General features: G+C 33.3%; 1 protein-coding gene across 1 annotated transcript in view; it reads left to right on the top strand.

Moving 5' to 3' along the window:
* LOC125232107 (collagen alpha-1(IX) chain-like) overlaps positions 1-13086 on the top strand; it is a 256174-nt gene that overhangs the window by 200286 nt on the left and 42802 nt on the right. The window contains 2 exon segments of the mRNA XM_048137722.1: positions 6033-6117; positions 8167-8213. Coding sequence (XP_047993679.1) covers positions 6033-6117; positions 8167-8213 — 132 coding nt within the window.

The following is a 13086-nucleotide window of genomic DNA, read 5'->3' as shown; positions in this document are numbered from 1 at the left end:
GGTTTCAGTCACTAACACTAAGAGGTCTTGGGGCACATTAATAAGTTATGTGTTAGATTTGGCTCACTAATACGTGTGGGCACATTCATAAGTTATGTGTCGAATTAACACATGCACTTTGTGGTGTCTAAACTAAAAGCTTTTTGCACAATAATTACTAACAACGCTATTGTGAACGTTCAATATCAGTCTGTTTAATGATGATTGTAAAAAAAAGTTTTATTTCAAAATTACCTATCTCTTATAAAGGGAATCTGAATAAAATTATTATCAAGTAATAGTTATATTTTGTGATACAAGAAGGGCAATAGATTCTGCGCGGGAAGTAAAGAGTCGTAGACTGAATCCGTGGAATGCTACTTTCTACTTCTTACTTAAAAATAAGTTATAATTTAATATTTAGCAGTGTAATTTATTTTTAAGTAAATAACTAAAATTAGTAATTTTAGTCATACACAAAATACAAATGACGTTTTAGTAACTGAACATTTTTTTAAATTTAATTCCTGAAATACACAAAATTAATCATTATTCATTTCTTATTGTGTCCAAGCTCCAAGCTACTATATTAAATTATTATAATAAAATATGAGTATAAATACGTAATTGATACCACATTACTTGATGACAGCATTACTGAGCATTCAGCATTCCTTTATCTGATACGATATTGCGGCCATCGTCCTGCTTACAATAGTTACAATAGGTGATTAAATTAACAAATATGCGTTCATCGTTATCAAGTATTCAATGAATACCGACTTAATACTATATTTAATCAAATTATAGGTCAGCTATGCCTTTAAGCTGTTTTCTTGTAACTGTATTTTTTGCACGGTCAGAAAGAAATGTAATTTATCGGATTTCTTGGAAAATCTTTGATAGCTCTTTATTTTTATTGTGGGAGATGAAAAAAGCCTGACAGTTTCACATTATCGAAATGAGACAATTTAATAATATCGATGACAGTAGGTATTAATAAGTTTGATGTGATAAATAAATAAGTATTGTTTTAAATACGTATTAATAAAGTTTTTCAGTTATAAAATATACTACTCTTCGAATAAAAGTATATTTCGGAATATGTCTCCAGATTAAAAACCATACTAGTTATGTTTCGTCGCTGCGCGTGCAAAATTCGCTATGTGATTTTTAACGATTTTTCGTTTTCAATGCCATTTTAAACCTTATTTCTAAATACATATGCTCCAAAAACAGCGTCGAGCTCATTTCAGTATTACAGGTTTTATCAAAAGTAGGTATGTGATGCCCATACATTGAATGTTCCTCCTATAATCGCTAACTGCAATAAATCACATAACTACATTATCTTCTTATAACAGCAGTTTTGGAATTGCGCCTGCTATGTGAATTATGACACATAGCTATATTTTCGCAAATATTGTATAAAATGATGTGTTAGATGTTTGTGCCCGATTTGTACAATCTCATACACAGCGATAATTTTGTACTATTTGTAGAAATCGTGAATGTTTCCAGATCGTGTGTTTTGCGTCACATAGCAGGCTTTTCTTATAAAAATCTAGCCTACTCTCTTAAAACTTGTTTAAATGGTGTATGGTAGGTGGGTTTGTAGTCAAGTATAACCTCTATAAATGAGACAGAGAATGTAGTTTCCCTTTTTATTGAGACTATGTCTGAAAGTACTCACTCTGACCGAATAGTTATTTTTTAATATTTGTTAAAAATAAATAATTTTAAATTGATTTTTAAGATTAACTGTCAAAAATTTATTAGTGTTTAGTATAATGACAAATTTCGTGTAGGGTTCAGTGCGTGTAAACGTATATTACAAAATGTTTGAACAACATTCATAAAAATTAATGGAAAAAATATATTATTATACATAGTTGTAATATATTGGTAGTAATATATTAATTTAATCGAGTTTTTTATTATAGTATTGTGTATTAAGCTTATATTATTAAATCGTGTTTTTTCTGAAATAATTAATTCGAAAATGAATTGCTAAATTACAAATAAACAACAACATAGTTAATTCAAATCATATGATTAAATAACCATGTGACGATAAAGTGCACAAATTGTATTTTGTTCCTTAAGAATAAAATCTAGTTAAGTGATTGTAAGACACATACCGGTTTTTTACGACTCAAATTATAATCGCTATGTAACATATTTATGAAAAAATATTTTTTTAACCTTATAATAACTGAAATATAATTTCAAGTTATTTCTTAATGTATGCAAAAGTGAAAATACTTATGCCATAAAAATATTGATTTATTTATGTTCAATAATTGCCGAAATAAACAGTTTTTTGTGTCTCCTGTAAAGTAGGTTAAAAACACATAGCGAAATTTGCACGCGCAGCGACGGTTTGTTAGTTATTTATTGAAAAATAATTTAAACTATTATTAAGCCAAATTTATTGAAACATACTAATAATATTGGGGCATTGAATTCAGAGATTGTAATTTTTGTACTTGTGAACTGACAAATACAAGTTTGTCATTTTCTTTTAAGTTTGTTGATATCATTTTCTTTTAAGACACTAAGAACACTTCTAATACAACATGAAAAAAAAAGTCTTTTACAAACTGTGCAAGTGTCATGTTCATTAGAGTGAGAAATTCGAGTCACTGTCATCACGTTCAAAGTTATGAATATCCTGAATGTTTATGAAATATCGAGAACAGTTCGTTTCTCAGGCATCATTACGCTGCTACTTTTGTCAACTATCCATATTCCACGTTTTCACAAAGGGCGTATTCTAATAGCAGAAAATATCAGTTACGTCTTTTTCTACTTGCAGCGCTGTCACAGTGATTCCTTTGTCAGAATTCCAGGAAAATCCAGCTTTATGAAAAGTAATATATGGTTTAAAATAAAGTAGCTTATTTCCGTTGTGTAGTCTCGTTAGTTTCTACGAGCCACAAGTATACGCCTGATTGAAGTCGGTAGGTTCCAGGAAAGTTGGCAACATAAAAGACTTATAACGACTATTGTTGCAACGCGACATGTGCAGCGTGTAACAATAATCCCTTCCCGTTAATAGGCTAGTTTCCTACTTAAAATAAAATATTTTATGCAGTGCACGAAATAAAGCACCAGATAATTAGAAGAAAAAGATGGACAGTGGTTATGTTTAAACATAATTACCAAAGAGTAGGTACCTAGTCTGTTAATTTAATATTTCTTTTTTTTGATGAATACTTTTGCTGATTAAATTGTATCTCGTTTTTTAATGCATGTTAATTATAAGATGTTATGTTTTGAAAAGAAGTGGCCCGCCGAGTTTCTTGTCGGTCCCATAGTGGATACCCCCCTCCAACTGAGGGGGGACTGAAATCTTCTCGAGGCTGAGGCGTAGGGTTAGAGCCGGCGTAGCTTTATTTGACGTTCATAAGCGCATTGTAATATGCCTACTTGGAAAATAAATATTTCATTTCATTTCATTTCACATAATTTCTATTTAATAAGTTGAAGAGAAAGATATAAAGTAAATGAATAGACCGTGACGTCACTCCTCAGTATTTCATAGTAATTTCATATTAGCAAATCGTTTTGATAGTTCTTGAAAAGAAGCTGATTTGACTAGTAGGAAACTAGCCTATTATTATCTTCCCGCATTAGGTATTGTTGGTGAGGCGCGAAGGAGTAAAGGATTTAAATTATGGACATTTTTAAGCTGTAATCTAGGTACTGTCAGTCTTTCGAGAGTTTCGAGTTCTTTAAATATTGTAATTGATTATGAATGATTAAAATCATTAACGCTACTATGTTATTTTCATTTAACAAAAATATTTTTTGCACGTAATTAAACGTTCTATAAGTAAAAACAAAAAAATATAAAAGTGTATTTATACATTATAAACATGACTCATGTTACTATGTATGTTAGGATGTGCTTATTTTATCTAATTTAAAATGTTCTATGTCTAACCCCTTAAAAATGTTTTCTGCCACTAAAAAGCGTTTGTAATTGTTTTTGAGAATTTCCCGTTATATTTTAGGGGTCGCAACTTTACATTGAAAATTTTGATTCCTCATACAAAATTTTTTTTTTGTCTTTTCTGAGACAATGCATTAAGGTGTTTAAAGCTATACCCCTAAAATGTAACGTAAAATTCTAAAAAAAATATTGATAGAGAACATTTAAAATGCGATAAAAAAAGCGACACTCTAAGCGGCAATCCACACACAGGCGACGCACGTCGTAAGACGCCGAACGGACGCCAGCGCCGCGCATCCCAAGTGTAATTTAAAAAACGTCTCCTCAGTACATAATTGTGTGGGAAAGACGTAAAACGCGCCTCAAGCGACGCGGCGCTACGCCGCCGCCACCGCGCCACCGCGCCTCTAGGCGGCTCGTCTGACATTTTTCCTATTCAAAATGTACTAAGAAGACGTTTTTTAAATTACACTCAAGCGACGCGGCACAAGTCTCTCGTCGCCCGTGTGTATTTTATAATGTCGCTACATACAATTAAACGTATCTATTATTTCACTCAAACTAACCAGGGTATATGAATGTACGTGCGATTATCCTCACGCAGTATTCAATAAAAACTGTACACGATAAAATCCGGCCATACATAATATGGCAAATCTTTTAATAGAAAGTTAATTTTCAAGCAGGACCGTTTCCATATAATTTGTGGATATCAACCTACAAATTAAAGATACATATTATAAACATACCATAACGTTAGTTGGTCTATGAATTTTAGCAGTGTATATCTCATGGTACCAATATTTTTTTGTCCACTGTCTTCTGGCAGTTTTTACAAAACTTTCCTGTTAAAAAGATTTTTAATGTTTAATTATATTAGCCAAAATATACCTGATGATATACTGATTCCACAATAGTAAACATTTTTCTGATTGTAATAAGATTAAGAAAGTTCTGAGGTTTTCTAACTTTGCTGAGTTCGACTTTTTGATTTTGGCTTTCCCATACAAAAACAACTTTCAGTGCTTGGAGTAGAAAGCCTTCCTGACTCCCAAATGTCGAAATCAGTTACAGTAACTATTTTTTTGGTATGACGATATTCTAATGCGTGTAAAACGGCTTTTAAAAATATAACTACTATTGTGAAAAGTGGGATAGGAAGCCTGTGAAGTGTCAAAAAACGCTGGACAAAAAATTAAATGTACTATGGACTGTATTCGGTGAAAACTCAGACATACTCATGCATTACAACGAATAGCTACTATTATTACACAGTTTAAGATATACTGGTTAATAAAAGTACAAACATTACTTCAAAATGTGGATTCGGGAAAAAAATATTCCATATCATGCATGGCCGGATTTTATCGTGTACAGTCTTTCCCCCTTATTCATAAACGTTCAATAAAGTTATCAATCCGATAAAGTTCATTTGTCCCTTTCTATCACACCAATAATTTTATAAATCAATTTGAATTTTTTTTATTGTAATTTTAAAACATATTGAAATATTGAATAATAATAATTGTGATTAACGTGAGATTAACTCTTTTAACACTTTCGAAACCGGGCTCTACGCGGCGCTACGACATTTTCGCTACATACGGGGAAACCCATGTAATCGGCTACGCTTCTACGAGCGGTGTACCCGACAGTCGGGTTCTTGGTAGCGAAAGTGTTAATTATATTTAGTCGTTGACATACTTTTTTATTTATATAACAATGGAATGAAGTTAATTATTGTTGTTGTTGAATGTGTAGATTTTAATTTTGTAATTTTTTAATATTAGTTATATATTTTGTATAATTAATAAATTTAATACTTAGTTTTAAGAAACATTTGCATGTCGTCATGACGATGACTGAATACTTTTACTTGTCTTCTTACACGAACATCTGTACCTTAGTTATAAGTATTCTAGCAAATAAATTTCTTATTCTTATTCTTATTATACGTCGGAAAGGGACAAACGAACTTTATCGGCTTGATAACTTTAGTGTACGTTTATGAATAAGGGGGTTTATCATTTCACGTGTACATCAAAGTTATATTCGTTGTATAACCCTATTATTACTAATGACTTTACTCACACAGGTGGACCAAGAAGAAGGTGATGCGGAAGGCTCAGGGCGCTTCGGGACGATCCCCCCTTTCCCGCCCCCGCCCCCAGGACTCGACGGTATTCAACCCTTAAATGCATGATATTTTCTTTCGAGATATTAACATATGTGATAGACAATGGTTTTCTGACTCTGGGAAAAATAATAAAAAAAATATTTCAGATCGATTTTTATACTAAATCAGTGTTAGAAGTTAAATAGGCCAAATCTTATTTATACAAATATATCGTAATTTGTAAGTTTTATTTAAAAAAAATACTACTATTAAAAAGGTACACTATTTGTGAAACCATTATGATAAAATGTTTAAACATAAACTAATTACTAACTCCGAAAACATCAGCCTAAATGACATACTAAAAATCGCCATCGTCCTGTTTTTTCACACTTTTCCGCCATTTCATCTTAATCCTTAAATAATAAATAGTAAATCATTATATTATTTAATTTATTTAATTGTATATTAAATAATAATAAATAATGAATAATAATTAAGCAATAAATGTGATTTTGGATAGCTACATATCGAGCCACGGGTCATAAAATATATAATGCATATCTACATCACTATGCATTTAAGGGTTGTAACTCCATACATCAGTTAGTCGACTGATGGTAAGCGATCACTGCCACTTCCATGGACACCCGAAACACCAGAAATGTTGGGGGTCCGTTGCTGGCCATTAAGATGGGTTTACGCTCTTTTCTTGAAGGTACCTAGCTAGAAGGTAGCTAGCCAGGTAGGTAATAATAAAATAAATAAAAAAGCTTTATTTAATTCCACACACAAAAATATATACAGTAGGTAACAAAAATGATTAAGAATGTTTAAAATATGTTTTTTTTTTTAGTTAAATTAATTAGAAAATAAAATATATATTAAAAATCAAGTATGTGTGGACCCCTTCTGGGTAAAAGCCTCCCCCAAAGTGTTCCATGTGTCTCTGTCTGTGGCTGTAACAAGCCATCCTTGTCCTGCTGGTAGGTAGATAGGTAGTTAGCTTAATTTCGAATTTAATGTCATGTGTTAAAATTGACAATAAAATTATATGTTAACAACCCTCACGTATCAGCCGGGTGTAAAGGGGTGTCGTTCTAGTTCGGTCAACGTAAGCACTTCTTGTTCTGAGACGGACTGAAATAGCATGACACGATCGTGAATTTACGTAATAATACGAAGGAAAGACTAGCACTCCATCTGTACCTAATTGTTATTGTCAGCAAGTACATTACAACTTTTTATGTTACTTATTTGACGAAGCTTTTACTTGCTCAAATCATTCCAAAATAATTTCATTTCATTTCATTTTTTATGAACCAACTTACGCTAACAGATAAACCAAACATGTAAGATATAGGTTATAGGTAAATATTTAATATCTAATAAGTACAATTAAAATTAGAAATCAGACTGTCATAGTAAAAACCGGCCAAGAGCGTGTCGGGCCACGCTCAGTGTAGGGTTCCGTAGTTTTCCGTAGTTTTCTCAAAAACTACTGAACCTATCAAGTTCAAAACAATTTTCCTAGAAAGTCTTTATAAAGTTCTACTTTTATGATTTTTTTCATATTTTTTAAACGTATGGTTCAAAAGTTAGAGGGGGGGGGACGCACTTTTTTTTCCTTTAGGAGCGATTATTTCCTAAAATATTAATATTATCAACAAACGATCTTAGTAAACCCTTATTCCTTTTTTAATACCTATCCAACAATATATCACACGTTGGGGTTGGAATGAAAAAAAAAATCAACCCCCACTTTACATGTAGGGGGGGTACCCTAATAAAACATTTTTTTCCATTTTTTATTTTTGCACTTTGTTGGCGTGATTGATATACATATTGGTACCAAATTTCAGCTTTCTAGTGCTAACGGTTACTGAGATTATCCGCGGACGGACGGACGGACGGACGGACGGATGGACGGACGGACGGACGGACGGACAGACAGACATGGCGAAACTATAAGGGTTCCTAGTTGACTACGGAACCCTAAAAAGCACACATAATATTAAAGCGAGATTTTACTTTGCTCGACATTTACCTATAGAACTTAGGTTTTGTGACTAGTAAAAAGATCAACTTACCTAACCTTAAATTTACTTTTCAGGTTATCCAATGGCACTTAGAGGAGAGAAGGGCGAACGAGGACCAAGGGCAAGATTCTTATTTTTATATCAATTTAACACAGATTTTTTATCATAATGTTACTTAACTAGCAACTTCTTAATAATGCATGAATTTTATTCTTTAACGAGTAACTAGAAAAGACAACATTACGAGTAAACGGATTTATGTTAATAAGAAATCTACATTAATATTTCTTCAAATATTTTCTGCGCTCTTATTTTGTTTCTAATATAATAAACTTCACTAGATACTATGTCAAACAAACTTACTGCCAACCAGATTTTATAATCAGTTAGGTTAGTAATATCATTAAAAGTAAGATAAGTGTATTTGGCTTTTTCCCCGAATCTTATTTCAGGCTGCATAGTCAAAGTGCCAATCGTCTAAGTGCGTTTTCACATTATCCGATCGGATATCGGATGTCGGACCGATATCCCATACCGGATGGGATGTGAAAACGCTCTAACTGTCGAACTAAAATGCAGCTACAGAAGACATAGGTAACATTTTTCGTTCTTAAAGCGCAAGTGGTTAGAACGGCTGGGTGCGTACCCAAATGGCACAAACGCTCACGAAACGAAGCGCTCGTAGATATCTATCTCTATCGCGTTTCGCTTCGCGTCGTAGAAATGCCATTCGGCTACGGGGTCAGATAAACCTTACGAATATATCCAACCTACAACCTACCTTTCTATTGGTTTAATGCGTTCACCGTGAAAACATTTTGACAAACGGAAACTGTATATACGTATCGGACTGATTTTCCGATCAGGGGATCGATTTTTGAACTTCGAACACCCGAATTCGCCGTTCGAAAGTCTGTGGAAAACGCCGTAAATGACCAATTCCCGTTAAGTTTGTACATTTGGATCACGTCTCCGATTTTGATAAAAATTGGTAGGCTGATAGAGTCCATGATGCTAAGCAAGATCCACTAGGTTTCCCAAAATGTCCTATGTAGTTTGCATGAAACCTTCCTTTTTTGTTACCAGATTTCTATACATTTTCGGTAACGGGAATTGCTGAAATGCTAGTTTTGGAAAAGGACGGCTAGTCATTTTAAAACAAGTGACCACTCGTTTTCGATTCTGTTAGTAGAATTGAAATCGCTAGTAGTGGAGATATTATTGAACAAATTTCACGAAATCGAATGGCCGAGATTCAAACATCGGCCCCCAGCACCCGATTTATTTTACTCGTACGCAAAGGTTGGTAAAGATCGCTCTTTAGCGATAAGACCGCCTGTTGTCTGCCTCTATTTATAATCATTTGTTTTGTTACCACTGTATCTTTTGCTGAGGTGTGCCAATAAAGAGTATTCTATTAATTTATCTATAAATAAAAATAAATAAAATATAAATATTATATAGGACATTCTTACACAGATTGACTGAGCCCCACGGTAAGCTCAAGAAGGTAAATGTAAGTTATAGTTACATTTATAGTTAGTGAAGTATTATGACTTTGTTTAAGTACCTACTTATGAAATTCATTTTTCTACTATCCACTTCTTACAGTCACACAACAACTATTTATTTTAAAAACCACAAGTAGGTATCCCCAATGAATAGGTACCACTTTCATCACGATAAATATCAAGGTCAGGTAGCGTAAGACAATCATAGTTTATTTTACTCGGGACAAGAGCAACAGAATAGAATAGAATAGAAAAAGTTTTATTCGTAAACACACAGACAATAAACAATATTTATGAATGACATAGGAGAATAAAGTGCCACGAAATGGCCTCACCTCAGCATGAGAGTGTTTATCTTACCCCGTCTTACCTTACGTCCTTTCAACGCTACAGACACGAATTATCGGCGGTTCATGAACTTCAGGTATCAACGGCGGTATCACGCCGCGAACTTGACACTGATGAATGTACCCGACACTTGATGACTACACCATAAAAAGACCTATAGTACTAGTTACAACATGAGACATAGGACCTTTTAGCTGTAGCAAGGGCAGCGGGCTTTAGACGTAATTTAATAGCAGCGATTACTCAAACAATTAAGCTTAATTTAGAAAATATTCAGGCGGAATAAATGTTTAATTATAATCAGTGAATGGAAAAAGTGACTGTTTGAGAAAATCGCACAGTCGCACATACCAAATACACCCTGTTTTTATTGGAATCCGTTAACTTTAAAAGAATATCAAATATCAAATCGTTTATTTGCAAGAGAGAAGATTCTTTAGATTAAATACAATCAATTTCTCTAAGAAATTGGCCTCTTAACTCTTACGGTTATCGAATTATTAAAAAAAATATTTAATTACTGAACACGTGTGTGGCATCCATTACCATTTCCTAATGTTATTTGTTTTGACATGTGCCGTCAAACACTTGACAATGACTTTAATATTATGATTAAGGTCCTCTCACACTATTAATCCATTTATTATGGTATGGACATGAAAAAAATATATATATATCGAATTTAACAAGAACTGCGATATACAGGGCGAACTATGATATATGTGTCTGATGATGAACCTAACTGCGTGTCGAAGTTAACGAAAAACAAAAAAAAACACGGTGTATAATAAAATCAGAAATCATTTTTTGTACACTACACAGTAGGTAAAGCCAATTCAAGCTATCTTGTCAACGGTCAAGCAAAAAGGGCGTTAAGTATTTTGTCATGTCAATAACTCATTTATACGGATGATGTGACCATATTTGTATAAGCAAATGCCATGCATAAAATAAATATTGGGGGACACTGCTCTTACAAACTATATTTAAGACAAATATTTACTTATGTAGATGTACTAAATTATCGAAAAATTTACTTTTGACTATTGTGTAGGTATACATATAGTTCACAGAATTGTCATTCTATAATATAAAATATTATGTTTAAATGCTCTCAAAATATGCTCACGACCTTAAATCACCTCATTCTAACGCCCCATTCGGGATAAACAAAAGTGCGTAAACGCAAAACTCACATAAAGCCCGCGCAGGTATTGTTTCATCCAATTTATCGACATCGCACACATATTTGCTATACTTAAAACAAAAACAACATCAACAGCATACAAACACATACTATTTTGTACTTTTTAACAAGGAAAATAAGGATTAGAATGTACTTTATGAGTAGTGTCGCTAAGTTCCGTTTTGTATTCTTTGGTGATATTTTCCACGCGGTATAACGACACTGGAATGCGTGGGGTTGTGCGTTCGTTCGGGCCTTTTCGAGTTTTCGGGAATTCGTATTGGTTTCAACCCTTTCATGACCCTTTACAAATACTTACAAATAGTTGTTTTGTTACCCTGTTTAAATAATTATTTATTTTAAGATCTAGAATGCATGTCGCGAAAGTCCCAAATATATTCAGAACTATTTGCTTCTAAAACAATATTTTTCGAAGAAATAACAGTAAGAATAAGAGCAAAATATTGTAAACACATAAAAAATACTTTTATATAAATACTTACAAATAGTTTTAGTTTGTTATCTTGCATAAATAATTTTAGTATTGAAGGCTTACAGCACATAAAAAATACTTTTATATAAATACTTACAAATAGTTTTAGTTTGTTATCTTGCATAAATAATTTTAGTATTGAATGCTTACAGCACATTCTGCTTCAAAAACACAAAACTTATTTTGAAGAAATAACAGTAAGATTATGAGCAAAATATTTAAGAAACTTTAAAAAAAGGGTAAACCTAAACCAACCCGTTATCCGACAGCAATTTCATAATTAGCTCACAAATTATAACTCTTTTTATCTTAAAATTCTCTGAGCATTCCTTTAAAACTTTTCCAAGTGACGCGTCTAGCAAAAACACAAAAAAGTGGCATAAAATTGAGAAGCTTCGCTTCGAAATAATTAGAGCTCTCCGCTTCGAGCCTATTCATCACGGCTCCGATTTGCTCAGTTGTCGGAGCCATTAGTTGCAATGTGAACAGAACACAGTAGCCGGTGCGTCATAATTTACAACACGCCACGGTACAACGCCATACGTAACGCCATCCGTCTTAGTACGGGAAGAAAGAGTAAAGGTTAGGATCTATTGCATGAGCGGAGCGGGTAACTGATGACTTACTTTAGACCGGGTTGTAGCTTTCGGCGCTTCGTTTTCTGTAGAAAGTGATCATCTGCCGGCTTAGCCGATAACAATCGTTGACGCTACGTGTCAATCGAAACGCAATTGGCTCTATCGTGCCAAAACGGAAGAGCGATCTTAGATTGTGACATTGACTAGGTACCCTTCACATGTCATAGAAAATTATGCTACGATCCGGACTTGGCCCGGTCTAATGTGACTGTCATACTTAGACTGCTTGGAAATTATAGTTTATTCCTAAACTAAAAAGAAATTCATACTTTTTTAAAACTGCACGCCTGAAGAACTGTAAAAATAACTAATGGTATCTTTTCAATTGTCATAGATGAGCAATTCCCGTTAAGTTTGTACATTTGGATCACGTCTCCGATTTTGATAAAAATTGGTAGGATGATAGAGTCCATGATGCTGAGCAAGATCCACTAGGTTTCCCAAAATGTCCTAGGTTGTTTAAAATAGCGCCATATTTGGAAGGCTCGTAGGTACGAGGAATGATTTATATAGGTATACTTGATTTGAATATCGTATATTGCAGAAATTATATATCCTTCATAGAAGTTTAGTAACCTTGTTGTATTGTTCATTCCGCTGTATCCAGCACAAACAGCAGTGCATTATATTATAACTGTTCCGGTTTCAGTTGAAATTTTGTAGTCCATGCTGTAGCTGGGTATTTAGAGTATTTACTAGAGGTAAACAACACATTATATCTTCCAGGTAATTACAAGCGCGGTGCATGTACTCGCCGTACTGGGTTTTAGTAACTTCTAAAATATTATAAACTGAAATATGTAGATATCATGCTACAA

This window comes from Leguminivora glycinivorella, chromosome 12 (genome assembly GCF_023078275.1).
Source record: "Leguminivora glycinivorella isolate SPB_JAAS2020 chromosome 12, LegGlyc_1.1, whole genome shotgun sequence".
Taxonomy (NCBI): domain Eukaryota; kingdom Metazoa; phylum Arthropoda; class Insecta; order Lepidoptera; family Tortricidae; genus Leguminivora; species Leguminivora glycinivorella.
This window is presented reverse-complemented; position numbering and strand designations above follow the sequence as displayed.